This window comes from Abramis brama, assembly GCF_963993115.1.
Source record: "Abramis brama genome assembly, chromosome: 2".
Taxonomy (NCBI): domain Eukaryota; kingdom Metazoa; phylum Chordata; class Actinopteri; order Cypriniformes; family Leuciscidae; genus Abramis; species Abramis brama.
Window position 1 is genome coordinate 29589379 of NC_139964.1, and position 13562 is coordinate 29602940.

The 13562-nt window shown below is 36.7% G+C and overlaps 1 protein-coding gene across 2 annotated transcripts in view; it reads left to right on the top strand.

The window, feature by feature from the left end:
* Window positions 1–1771: 1771 nt before the first annotated feature.
* The window catches only part of col17a1a (collagen, type XVII, alpha 1a), a 29245-nt gene continuing 17454 nt past the window's right edge, over window positions 1772–13562 (top strand). Inside the window, exons 1-18 of one of the 2 annotated variants that reach the window (XM_084099537.1) lie at window positions 1772–2172; window positions 4699–4775; window positions 7008–7064; window positions 7189–7347; window positions 7600–8067; window positions 8197–8244; window positions 8685–8726; window positions 8876–8923; window positions 9149–9283; window positions 9402–9497; window positions 9639–9689; window positions 9807–9878; window positions 9964–10020; window positions 11819–11983; window positions 12720–12788; window positions 12877–12915; window positions 13029–13160; window positions 13240–13506. In XM_084099537.1, coding sequence (XP_083955663.1) covers window positions 4712–4775; window positions 7008–7064; window positions 7189–7347; window positions 7600–8067; window positions 8197–8244; window positions 8685–8726; window positions 8876–8923; window positions 9149–9283; window positions 9402–9497; window positions 9639–9689; window positions 9807–9878; window positions 9964–10020; window positions 11819–11983; window positions 12720–12788; window positions 12877–12915; window positions 13029–13160; window positions 13240–13506 — 1969 coding nt within the window. In that variant the 5' untranslated portion in view covers window positions 1772–2172; window positions 4699–4711. Of the gene's footprint in view, window positions 2173–3992; window positions 4090–4698; window positions 4776–7007; window positions 7065–7188; window positions 7348–7599; window positions 8068–8196; window positions 8245–8684; window positions 8727–8875; window positions 8924–9148; window positions 9284–9401; window positions 9498–9638; window positions 9690–9806; window positions 9879–9963; window positions 10021–11818; window positions 11984–12719; window positions 12789–12876; window positions 12916–13028; window positions 13161–13239; window positions 13507–13562 lie in introns of those variants that run through there. The other variant, XM_084099538.1, reaches the window with a different exon arrangement.

Consider the following 13562-nt stretch of genomic DNA (forward strand, 5'->3'; position numbering starts at 1 on the left):
TTAATGTAAAGCGATTTCAGACACCCCTATTGTGGACCGTACCATTTTTAACCACCATGGCTAGAAGCAACGGAGATAGAGAACGACTTCAACTTCTCAAGCAAGTGTCAACGTTGAATGACACAACGCTAGTTTCATAAAGTATCATTCTTTCCAACATTCCTTATTTGTATATTCAAAAATATTTAAAATAATCTAATTTAATACAGTTATAATTTTTCCACCATGGAATTCCACCATGGAAAAAGTGGGCCGGTCTTGGGCCTGAAACTCCCGGGCTGAAAAGTGGCCCCACTCCGGCCCTGTGATCAGATATCTAAATCAAAGAATATGGGCGGTTTGCGGGTGGATTATTTATCTTTAACAGTGGATTCGGGTGACTCAAAGTGCACCAGATTAATGAATTTATCTTTAAAATGTACCAAATCTTCTTATGGGGGGGCATGCCCCCGGACCCCCCTACAGATACCAAGCTCCACCAACAAAAAAATGTGGGAAACACATTAGGCTATATGATGATCAACAAAAAAAAATACATATTTAATTATCTTATTATTAAAATACATTATTATGATTTTAACACCTCCGCCTCATTTTGAGTCAGGAAAAACCCTGAAATAGGCAATAGGCTTCTTGTAAAGGTATTACTTTTACTAGTAATTAGAATGGTATTTCAGTGCACTTAACTTCTAACTTTTGGGAGTTGATCAAAACAGTTCTCTTTTGGATATAATAACAATGAGATATTCTGTAGCCTACTGATTATCAGTTTGTCGCATGTTTAGACCTTGTATGTGTGTTGCACAACACATGTTGCACTTGGCGATCACGGTGGGGATTGATATGGTAGTGGACCATGATGGTCATAGAAGAAGTGAAGGAGCAGTACCCCCCAATTATGGTGGGGTAATTCGCACTCTGTCTAAAGGTCATACTTTACCATTAATAATGACAGATATTATACAAGTTTCATATACTACAATACAGACCCTGAGTAAGCTCAGTGTTTTTCTTTTTATTCTTTGATAAAAATGGTAAAAAATTAAACTTTTCCAGAAACACACTGAAATTTCCATATTTCTGTGAGGTTTTTTCCCCCTTTTTTCCCCTTTAGTAGATCCTTCAGAGTGAGCAGTTTTCTTGTTATCCATAAGAACTAAAAAAATAAATAAAAAAACCTCACAGAAATATGGAAATTACAATGTGTATATATATTATTGTCATAAAATAAAATAAATAAATTACATAAATAAATTCTAAGGTTAACACACAATGTAGCATTTCTTATAATGCATAATAATCTAAGATGTACTAATTAAATCAGTTTAATCTGAATATTTAATCTGTAAATCAACAACCATCAGTCACATCATCAGAGCATGTCAAATATGTAATGACAGATATGAGCGACTGATAAAATGACTCCATGGTGAATCACTGAGGTGTGTTGATTCATTCCTTCACACCTGTTCGAGAGAGAGAGAGAGAGAGAGAGAGAGAGAGAGAGAGAGAGAGAGAGAGAGAGAGAGAGAGACCCTCAGGGACAAGCACAATAATGTCTAATGCTGAACATCCTCTCAGCATCAACATCACAATAATGACCATCTAGTATCCAGCCAAAAATCATTTTACTCCAGTTTTGCATTCCAGCTGCAATGCAAATGGTCATCATTACTGCCAAGATGATACTGACTTCATGATTTTACTATTGCAAGGGATAATTCCCATGACCCCCAGTGACAATATCTACTCATCTCATATTCAGTGAACTACATATGGAATGCAGTAGAAGCCAGACTTATATGGAACAGGTTGTGATATATCCTCAAGCCATAACTTTACCATCAAAATTCCACTTAAATAACTTTCTCCCAGGCGATTTTTTCAAATGATTTTGTTCTGTTTTCAGTTTTCACAAATAAAAGTGCCTCAGGGGTCTCATGAAGTGACAGCCCCTTCGTCTTGTCAAAACTCGCCTGTAAGTGGCTGTAGGTCAGAAAAACTGATACGGTGCATGTAAAGGGGTAAAAAGCATGCATGCCGGGTCCTGGATTACTCATCACATCTGAACGTACCAGCTCGTAAATATAATCGCTTTTTGGAGCACATCTTTACACAGAAGAACGGGCACAACGAGAACATTACACTCATTTCTCCTAAACGAGAGTCAAGGTGAGTTTTAACGGTCTTTTAAATGAAATGATGTTTATATGCTATACTGAGGGACTTAAGATCTGCATTGTTTAGTTTTATAACTAAACCTGAACTGTTTTGAAGCGCAAGTTTAAGGTCATGTGTTCACGGACGGGAAAAGTCTGTCAGGTTGGTGTTCTGAGTTATGCAGCTGTTCTAGGAACAGCCAAGCTACTCAATCATTAATGAAAACCACTGGCAATGAAGAAGTGAAATCGCTGGCACACTGTCAGGCTTAAGACAGAAATATTCAAAGTGATATAATAAAATTATTATATCATTTTAGAAAAATCGATTTCTAAGATTGTATCTGTTTGTTTTGTTTTCATGAAGAACCTTTAGCATCCATGGAATCTTTCAATTTCACAAAAGGCTCTTTCTTTAGATTATTAAAATGCCCTTTACACTAAGATTTTTTTCTTTTTTACTTTAAGAACTTTTGTTTTCACCGAAAGGTTCTTTCGGGAACCCAAAATCGTTCTTCTATGGCATCATTAGAAACCCCATTTTACAACCGTTATTTTTAAGAGTGTAGCTTACATCATTAAACACTCATAGTATCTTATCTGTAAAGAAAAAGCTCTTGTAAGTATTAATTTGTGGTCATGAACTTATTGTGTTTAGATGTAGGCTATAATTTTGATCAAACCATGACAGAAAAAAATGTCAGGTAACCACAAATGCATGATAGAACAAGCATAGACACATACATAAACACTAATTAACATGAGTTTATGTATGCAGCATGGGTAGCTGTAATTTAGTTGTAGGCTCATTATCCAAAGTAATATCAGGATGTAGAGCAAATCATTACTGTTTTGCAGCTGTAATGATGACTATTATCATGGTGGTGATAAACATGGCATTAGCAGAGGTGCTAAAGGTCTTGATGATTGGGGATAGACGAATGCATGGATGGATGGATGAACATAACAATGGATGGAATGGTATATGCTCACTTCCGGAAAATATGTCTTTCACATTCAAAATATTTAATTTGTATTTACTTCAAAGGTTTCCAAATTATATTATTACTTATATTATTTATATAATTATAATATTTTATTTATTTATACATACAAACTAAAATATGCTGTTTGTTATGTGGTCTCATTTAACATGGCCATGTAGTCTACATTCACCTATGAGTGATATACCATGGTATATTGCCATATTACAATTGAAAATATTTCTTTTTTTATATTTTATTTATATGCGTTATATTATAAGAATATAATGTATGTATATATATATATATATATATATATATATATATATATATATATATATATACACATATATATAAGGATTATAAAACTCATTGATTCAAACCATATACATTTATTTAATGTATTTTTTGTAATTGTTTATTTACTCATTCATTGAATCAATGAGTTTTATAATCCATCCTTTACATTATTTAATTTTTATTGAATATACTATATTTAAAAAACGTACAAAAATGTCAATTTAAACTCACTTTACTAACAAAAAAAACTTTTTTGTTGTTGTTGTTATTGAAAAGTTATTGGGATGCTCCAAAAGCTCTAAGCTAGAACTTAAGGAGACTGACTTTGTAACTTTGAAGTATCACCAAGACTTCTAATGTATTTTAGAAATGAAAGAACTGATCATGAAGGTGACCTTTCACAGAAAACGCAGAAATAATTGAATTCAAATCCTACAAACAGTATGCTATGATCTGTCAGGTGTACATACAGCCTTCAGGAAAACTTCAGGTTTAAACTTGTTGGCTCCAGATGTGTTAAGAAGGCTTGAAATCCAAGCTGAAAAATCTTTTTCTGAGGGGTGCTGTGCTTGAACTTGAACTGAAAAACATCAGTGTGTTGATACAGGATAGACTATTTGACATGAGACGGTAAATTATAACAAGTGGTAAGTGTCATTTTGTTCTGAGCAGAAGTCTGTTTTCTGATGCTTTTTTTTTGGTTTCACAAATTTGCTTTTGTACTATATGTTATTTCAATACCAATTTGTGCATTTGTAGAGCAAAACACATTTTGGCTGTATAGGGTTGAGTTGAGTTGTTATTTGGTTTTTCTCTGGTTACATTATAGGTTGCTAAATCAGTGTATAAGTGTCTAGGTTCTTTTTTCTAGAAGACAAAAGAAAAAAAAAAAAAGAAAATAGGCATTAAACTCTTTGTGGTTCTGAAGTGAAAGTGTTGCATATTGTAAAAAGCCAGACCAGAAGTTTAAAGGTTTAAAGAAAGATAAAGATATTTACTGGAAGCTAAAATTATACTCTAATGGGCTGTAAATCTATTTCTAAGGATATGCTTATGTCTGAAATCTTGATGAGTTGATCATTACTTCGTTGTTCGTTTTTTTCTTATGCTTGTATTCTTTGAAAAGCATTTTGTGTTAATAATGCTAATCTATAGCACCAACATGCTTAAAAAATGAAAAGCAAATTTAAAAAAAAAGAAAGGAAAAAAAAAATTGGATGTCTTATTTTATTGATAAGAGTCACTTTGCTTTACAGTAGTTAACATGGAATGGACAAGCTAACCACAACCAAGATTGTCAAAGTAGAGGGGGGATCTGGAGGATCTGCAAAAGGTAAGTGTGGAAAACACTTTTATCTCTCATAGAATTACAAGAGCTATATGTAGAATTCAGAAACTCTTATTATTATTAGCGACACCGGTGGCCGTTAAGTGAACTGCAGCCAGCAACTTTTTGCTCGCACACCTGCTACGTAACGTACAAGAGACTGAGCGTGATTCAAGGCACCAATATAATCATGGCGAAGTTCTTTTTCCATCTTACCCGATCACGATCCATCCACGCTGCTTAGAGCGATGCTAGATGAATATGTAAAAATGTTCTGTGCGTTTAATCTCAAAACAGGGCCGGTGTGGTGAATAATACGGTTACTTCGGTGTGATGAGTCCGGGCGTAGGACCCAAGCAATCCGATTGGTTCAAAGCACGTTTTATGGGTAATCGCCTTAGTGCCTGATTACAAATCATACAAAATCATTTTATTATAGAAGACGTTTGTACTACGTTATAACGAGTCATTAATGTATTTAATGTATTTTAAATAATACGTTTCATATACTAGTATTTAACCGAAGCTATAGATTGTGAAATTAAACGTTTCTCATTGTTAGTGTGTTTTTTAGTTAGCTTAGATAATAGCATAGCATACAGCTAACGTTATCCGATGATCGTGCTATGAGCTTTACCTGAGCTTATACTGCACTGATACTGCCTTACCGTATTCACAGCAATTCGTACTACTGGGGTCCTAAGCCCGGACTCATTACACCAAAGTGACCGGATTATTCACCACACCGGCGCTAGTCTGGCTATCACCAGACAACAAGCTCAATCTTAAGACTGAACATTAGTCTGGGGAGTCTGCTCTGTATTTTCTACTGCACAAGAGGCGTGATCAACGGGCATAGTTCAAATGACTCTGTACGCAATTGGATAGTCCTTCAACCAATCAGACCAATGATCCGGGTGACGTACTTTGGTTTTGTAGCATTGATCAGCGGTTTGTAGAAGCAGCGATGGCATAGAGCGATTTTTGCAGGTTGTGCAAAAAAACACATGAAAGTGAGTGGTATTTACACCCACTTGAGCGATTTGTTTGCTAAACTAAAGAATCCATTAAAGCATCGTCGAGAGGTTAAAAGGAATTGGATTGGATTAAACCGGCCAATAGCGCGCTAGGTGGATAAGCCAGTTTGTGATTGGTCCCCGCAAATTTGTAATGGAAGCAAGATAGAAGAATGTACAGGTTTCCAGCCTGAGCTGCAGGGCGAAATCAAATCGAAGGTAGTTCATAGGTAGCGCCAGGGGAGGGCATTCGCATGCAAGTCAATTCGATTGAAATCAAAAAGCGAGCACGCATTCGAAAGCAGAAAGCGAAAAATTATAATAATATATATAATACTACAAGTAGGCCTACTTACTATAGCAATAACAGTAAAGTATGCATAATTACAAGTAACTAACCCTAAACCTAACCCTAACCACAACTCTATAGTAAGTAGCCTACATGTAGTTAATTAATATTACTCAGTAGTATTTGAGTAAGTACAATGTAACTACGTCACCTTAAAATTAAGTATAACCGAAATTCTTACATGTAGCATTCTTACAACAGTAATTTGGTACCCTGGAAATCCAGAGTTCTTGCGAGAGCACAATTTGAATTTGCTCAGCGAGTCACTCTGGCAATGAGTATGATGCTCATTAACTATGCCCTTGTAGCCGAGCTGCACCAATCACATCGCTGTATCTGATATATGCGGGCCAGAGGCGAGCTAACAGATGACGACAGCGCCTCATTAGTAACAACGTCGAAGTCATTAGTAAACATTGCAAGATGGCTATGGATCATGAACACCAGTTGTTTGAAACGGCATTGGCCACAACAATGAACGAGTTAGACTTGGCTTTTTATCTAAAAGAGGAACAAAGACGGTGCTTGAATCGTTCCTTTGCAAGAAGGATGTTTTTGCTGTTTTGCCGACCGGATACGCAAGAGTCTAATCTACCAGTTAGCTGAATATGTCACCCCGTGTATTGTTGTGATTGGTCGTAGTGTTATCCAATTGCGTGCAGTGAGATTTCAAATACATGCTTGGTGCCGCCCTTGAGTTGGGCGATTTTCAGTAGCCTACTCAATACCAGACCCTTAATCTTTCGGATTTGGGTCTGGATTTCCAGGCTAGTAATTTGGCACAACCGTAGTAAAACTGGAAATATGATGTAGGCTACTGGCTATAATTTAAATTCATTTGTCCCTTAATTTGAATGACGTTAAAAATTACAGAAATCAAGAAACATACCGAAACTGTGACGACCACAAGACTGACATCTCTACCCCCAAGTATGTTTAAACTGCAATTTAAAATGACATCATATTAAAAAAACATTGATTGTGCCATTCTCTTTATTGTAGAACAGTGCAATCTCCTTCCCTGCTGAGTGTTATTTGGTGTCTCTCCCACTAGAGGGAAACAGCAGCTCCCTGAGCAGCCAACAGGTAGTGACCTCCATCGTGAACAGCTCCGGCTCTGGAGGAGCTTCAGGAGGAGCGGTTCTGCTGGAGAAGAAGATCATCACCCAGAGCAGTGCTGAAGGGGGCGCTTCCAGAAGTTATGTCATATCCTGTGAGTCCAGAAATCATCCTGTTTTAACCAGGATCTGGAAAGGAAATTGGTTCAATTAACACTTATTTAAGCAATATTTACTCAAAATTCATGAAAGAAACTTTTTTATTATTCATTCACAAGGCTTCTGAAATATTTTGGAACTGACATGAAGGTTCTGGTTATTAGCCACAATATTCTCCAATATTTGGTTTCTCCTCATATACATGAAATAACTGTAGTATTTATTAAGTTGTTCTTTCTTCTCTCCAGCCTCTTCATCTGGAAGTTCAGCCAGTAGCAGTTCAGGAGCTGGATCTGTGATTGGTGGATTTGACGGATTATCTCCTGAAATCAGTGTAACCGGTCCGATTAGCAGCTCAATGGTTAAAAGCTCTAGTTCTGTGGTTAAAAGCTCTAGCGGCGTCTCAACCTCCATCACAACAGTCGGTAGTTCCTCAGCAACAGGTGGAGATCTTTCTTCAGGATTCGGGTCCATCTCGTCCTCTGAGTTTGTGTCTGGTTCTTCAGGCGGTTTTGGAGGTAGTATGAACATATCCAGAGGTGGAGGAGGTGGTGCTGGCTCCTCTGCGGTCATGTCTGCTGGAGGAGCTTCCAGCTCCATGACTGTCTCCAAGTTCAGCTCCTCGTCCCCTAGTGGAACAAGGAAAGGATTGAGTTACAGCACAGTTCCTACTGAGAGGAAGACCAGTTTGCACCTTTACACTGGAGGATATGAGGGTAAGTTAGAGACCATGACCTCTGACCTTTGTGGGATATATTGATTTAAAATGAGAGGACTCTCACAAAGTATGTTTAATTGTTGATATTATTAAAATATTGCATGTACTGTATGTTATATTTACTCAGGGGGCTCCAGTGGCAATTCCTCCCCTGAATACACAAAGAAAGAGTATGGTACGTCCATTTGGTATTTTGTTCTGGGGCTGGTGTGAATTTCAGGAGAAAAAAACAAAAACACAATTTGTAATTTAAAATACAATATGAAAGAAATTCATGATTAATCAGCACAGTTAACCAAACAAAGCTTTCGAAAAGATCCATGAAATCACCTTAAGAGTGCAGTTTTCTTACCTCTGTAGACATTTTTTTTAAAGCAAGCAAAACAAATGTTGATATGTATACTTAAATGTAAAAATGTACTTTTGAGACCATGCTATCATCTCCGTTCGCCAAGAATATAGGCTACTGTTGTTTTTTGTTTGTGTGTGTGTGTGTGTGTGTGTGTGTGTGTGTGTGTGTGTGTGTGTGTGTGTGTGTGTGTGTGTGTGTCCGTCCATGAAAGATGCGTTTCTCAATATTCTGCTTCAGTGTTTGGTTGTTGTTGTTTTTTGCAGTTTCGTCAAGCGTTGCCACCAGAGGGCGCACTCAGACACGAGGTATTTATGAAATAAAACGTAGTTTCACAAACTTCCCAACATTCTTAAACTTGAACTTCAAATGTAAAAAAAAATAATAATAACTTATCTCTTAATTTAAGTCTCATTTCTAAATCTTAATGTTATTGTTGTGATGTTGTCTTTTCCAGAGAGTGAGATCAGAGCCAGATTGCAGAGTGCTTCACCCTCCACTAGATGTCAGTGTTGCTAATGTTCAATAGTGCACACAGGATCTGCTTCACAATGCCAATACTTTGAAATTGCTAAATGTTTTCAGTTGCACCACATATGTACTGTACACTATATATTTTTAATTTAATCTTTTAAATTATATATTGATTATATATGAGGATATAATTACACGTTCAATAGTTTGTGTTGCCTTTAGTTTCAGAAAATGAATGATTGTTTCATGTATTTAGGGACAGAGCTGGATGATGTAAAGAGATTACTGAAGGGAAGTCGCTCCGGGAGCATCAGTCCACCTCGCTCTCCCACCAACACTCTGCCTATCCCGAAAAAAGCCAGCGTGGACATGCGCCACGACAGCCAGTCAGGTAACACCATAGACTGTAAAAAATAGGGTAACACACACTCACTCACGCGCACAGCTATTCCTGTGATACACACACACACAGCACAGCCAGTCCCTCGACACGAATACTTGTCTTTCAGGTTGTGACGGCTCAGTCCTGGATACTGGATTCAGCGGATATTACACCAACCCAAACAATCTCAGTTACACCACACTGCAACAACCATCACCCACAGGTTAAACACAGAGAAACAAGAGTGTCTGTGTGCATGTATTTCTGTGTGTCAAAGTTGACAGGATTAGTTAAATTAGAAGATAAATAAAAAAAATAATAGGAGGAAGAAAGAGAGAGATTGCCACTGTGTTGTTTGTTTCAGGTGGCATGCAGAATAATCGGACCCTCAGCTCATCTCCCCTTGGTAGTACAGGTCATTACATTCATCAATTCATGCACTAAAAACAAACTCCAATTTTGAGCTCTGGTTAAATGCCCAAAAGCCTCATGAATATGAAGTGTGTTTCCTCTGTGTTTCTGTTCTTCTCAGTGTATGGGATGCAGAATAACCTGTCAACATCTGGCGGTGCTCTCATGGCTAATGCAATGAGTGTTGGCCATGGTAAACCGAACCTTGCTAATTGTTATACACTGACGTGATGCATACAAAATAACTACAGTAAGAGATTTATTATGCCTGTTTGTAGTTCCAGTGTATGGGTCACCGAAGAATGTTGGCAGCACTGGATTTGCCACCAATACTGGTAATAATGATTTTAACAATGACTTAACAATGTTCAAGATTTTAACAATACAGTATTACCAAATTGAAATTCACCTTTTGGTAACACTTTATTTTACGGTGCCCTTGATACAGAGTAATTACTTAATTAGTTACTTAGTAATAGACGTTGTAATAACATGTAACAAAATGTACTTAACATGTAACTAAGTTATGGAACAGCCTGTACTTACAGATTGTAATTACGCACATGTAATAGGCAGCTACTGTTACACATGTGTAACAAGCCGAGTTGGATAAGGTTTATAGATACACATGAAGTACACTTAAGTACATTCTTGATACACTTTATTTTACGTAGCTTATACCTGTGTAATATTATGTAATTACAATGTAATTAGGAAACTACTGCATGCATTTAAGCTGTGAACTAGTGAGTTAAATCAAACTAAGGCAGAGATGGATAAGGTATGTATACACAAAGTACACTTAAGTACATTCTTGATACACTTTATTTTACGTAGCTTATACCCGTGTAATATTATGTAATTACAATGTAATTAGGAAACTACTGCATGCATTTAAGCTGTGAACTAGTGAGTTAAATCAAAGTAAGGCAGAGATGGGTATACACAAAGTACACTTAAGTACATTCTTAATACACTTTATTTTACGTAGCTTATACCTGTGTAATATTATGTACTTAGGAAACTACTGCATGCATTTAAGCTATGAACTAGTGAGTTTAAATCAAACTAAGGCACAGATGGATAAGGTATGTATACACAAAGTACACTTAAGTACATTCTTGATACACTTTATTTTACGTAGCTCATCCCTGTGTAATATTATGTAATTACAATGTAATTAGGAAACTACTGCATGCATTTAAGCTGTGAACTAGTGAGTTAAATCAAAGTAAGGCAGAGATGGGTATACACAAAGTACACTTAAGTACATTCTTGATACACTTTATTTTACGTAGCTTATACCTGTGTAATTGTCTGTAATTTTAATGTAATTAGGAAGCTAATGCATGTATTTAAGCTATGAACTAGTGGGTTAATTCAGATGGATAACATATGTCAACGCTATCTCACGACCAATTCGTACGAATTCGAATGAGTGATAAAAAGTTGGCTAATTCGTACGAATTCGTACGACCTCACTCGAACGAATTTGTACGATTTGTCTAAACCCACGTCATGGGTAGGTTTAGGGGCGGGGTCAGGGGTAGGTCATTCGTATGAATTCATACGAATTGGGCAATTCGTAAAATATGTACGATTTAGCAAAAATCGTACTAATTCATACGAGTGAGGTCGTATGAATTCGTATGAATTAGCCACCTCGTAGAATTCGTACGAATTGCCGTGAGATCAGGCTGCATATGTAGATACACAGGAAGTGCACTTAAGTATAATCTTGATACACTTTATTTTATGTTACATACAAGTAATGCTACAGAACATACACATTTACCATGTGTAACTGCAGACCTCAGTAGCCTAACATATTTAAGTACTTGTTGTTACATTGTGTTATACTAAGTACTTTCTTACATAATTACAGTGTACCAAGTCCGTAACATGTATGTAACCGACTCGGCTTGTTACACATGTGTAACAGTAGCTGCCTATTACATGTGCGTAATTACAATCTGTAAGTACAGGCTGTTCCATAACTTAGTTACATGTTAAGTACATTTTGTTACATGTTATTACAACGTCTATTACTAAGTAATTAATTAAGTAATTACTCTGTATTAAGGGCACCGTAAAATAAAGTGTTACCCATCTTTTTTTATATCACATTTACAGCTGTTTCCAGCAGCCCTATCACCTCGGATGATGTGTTTGTGAAAGATGGCAAGTTTATTGCGATTGGGAAAGAAAATGTAGCGGCTAAGAAAGAGACAGAGAGACTGATCATGTCCAAAAATACTGGCAAACAGTTCGTCACTTCCACCACCAGTGCTGGAGCAGGTAGACTGATCAGACTAGATACAGTGTTTTAACTCAGCTTAATTATAGTTATTAATTAGATTAAATCAGTCATTTAATTTGTAAAAAGTGTAATTGTTCCAGTTGGATCGGGTAAATAGTTAAATTTGTAAGTTTGTTTACCGTTTAAACAAACATTTTTGAAAGAAACACTTTTATTCAGCAAGGACACATTACATTTATCAAAAGTGACTGTAAAGACATTTATAATGTTACAAAATAAGTGTTTTTATTTATTTCAAATTAATTCTGTTCTTTTGACATTTCTATTCATCATCCTTCTCATGGTTTCCACAAAAATATTAAGCAGCACAACTGTTTTCAACATTGATAATAAAAAGAAATGTTTCTTGAGCATCAAATCTGCATATTAAATGATTTCTGAAGGATCATGAAGACTGGAGTAATGATGCTGAAAATTCAGCTTTGATCACAGGAATAAATGACATTTTAAAATATTCAAATCAGAAACAGTTTGTTTTTTTCAATTTGTAGTGTTATATTCACAATATTACTGTATTTTTGATTAAATAAATGCAGCCTTGGTGAGCATAAGAGATTTCCTTCAAAAATGTTGTCTTACAGACTCAAACTTTTCAGTGTATATTTTTAAAATGAACAAAAAAGAAATATATTATGATTGGCAAATCACATTTTTTATTTTATTTTCAGTAGAAATTTATAACAAATGACAATAAATGTTTTTCTTATATTACAGATACGTTTTCTGAAGATTCACTCAAGAGGGAGAAAAAGATGATCTCGAGCACCATGGAAACCACCACTGGTACATTCACTTACTGGATATTATTTCATTAATAAATGAATCCTCACTTAAATTACATCCAATAAAACCGACATTTATGTGCTTACAGCTTTCAAAGCCTCAACAAAAGACAAGGCAACCTATGCAGGTATATGTCTTACAGAAATATGAATGTCACAAACACCGGCTCATTCAGCAATGAATAAGCGGACATTATGGATCTGGTTTTGCTCATAGACTCATATTCTAATGTCACGACAGAGATAAGTAAGGATGAGTCGGACGACACAGGACTCGGATTCTGTTCCTGCTGCTCGTGGTGGAAGTGGCTTCTGGCGTTGATTATTGGTCTTCTCCTTCTGCTGGGTCTCCTCTGTGGTCTCATCGCCCTGGGTACATTATGTCTCAAGACCAACTGATTTAGCTTGTGCTTGTACAGTTTCCTTCATCATGAATGTTCCTCTCTGTGTAGGCGAGGAGGTCAGGAAGCTGAAGGCTCGTGTGGACGCTATTGATGGCGGAGGAAGCGTGGCCTCTGCTCGAACCAGTCGTTTGTCCTCCTCCTCGGCTGTCAACATCGTGGATCCACTGGAATCTTCATACGTCGAGCGCATCTCCGGCGTCCGAGCCGATAACACCATAAACCTGGGTTCAGCACCTGCTGCACAAGACCCTGAGGTCCTGCAGAGGACCATCCAACAGATCCTCAGATCTGAACTGCAGTCAGACACCGTTAGAGGTGTTTACCATACATCCACTCTGAACATATACAGAAGACATACATTCAATCAGTTC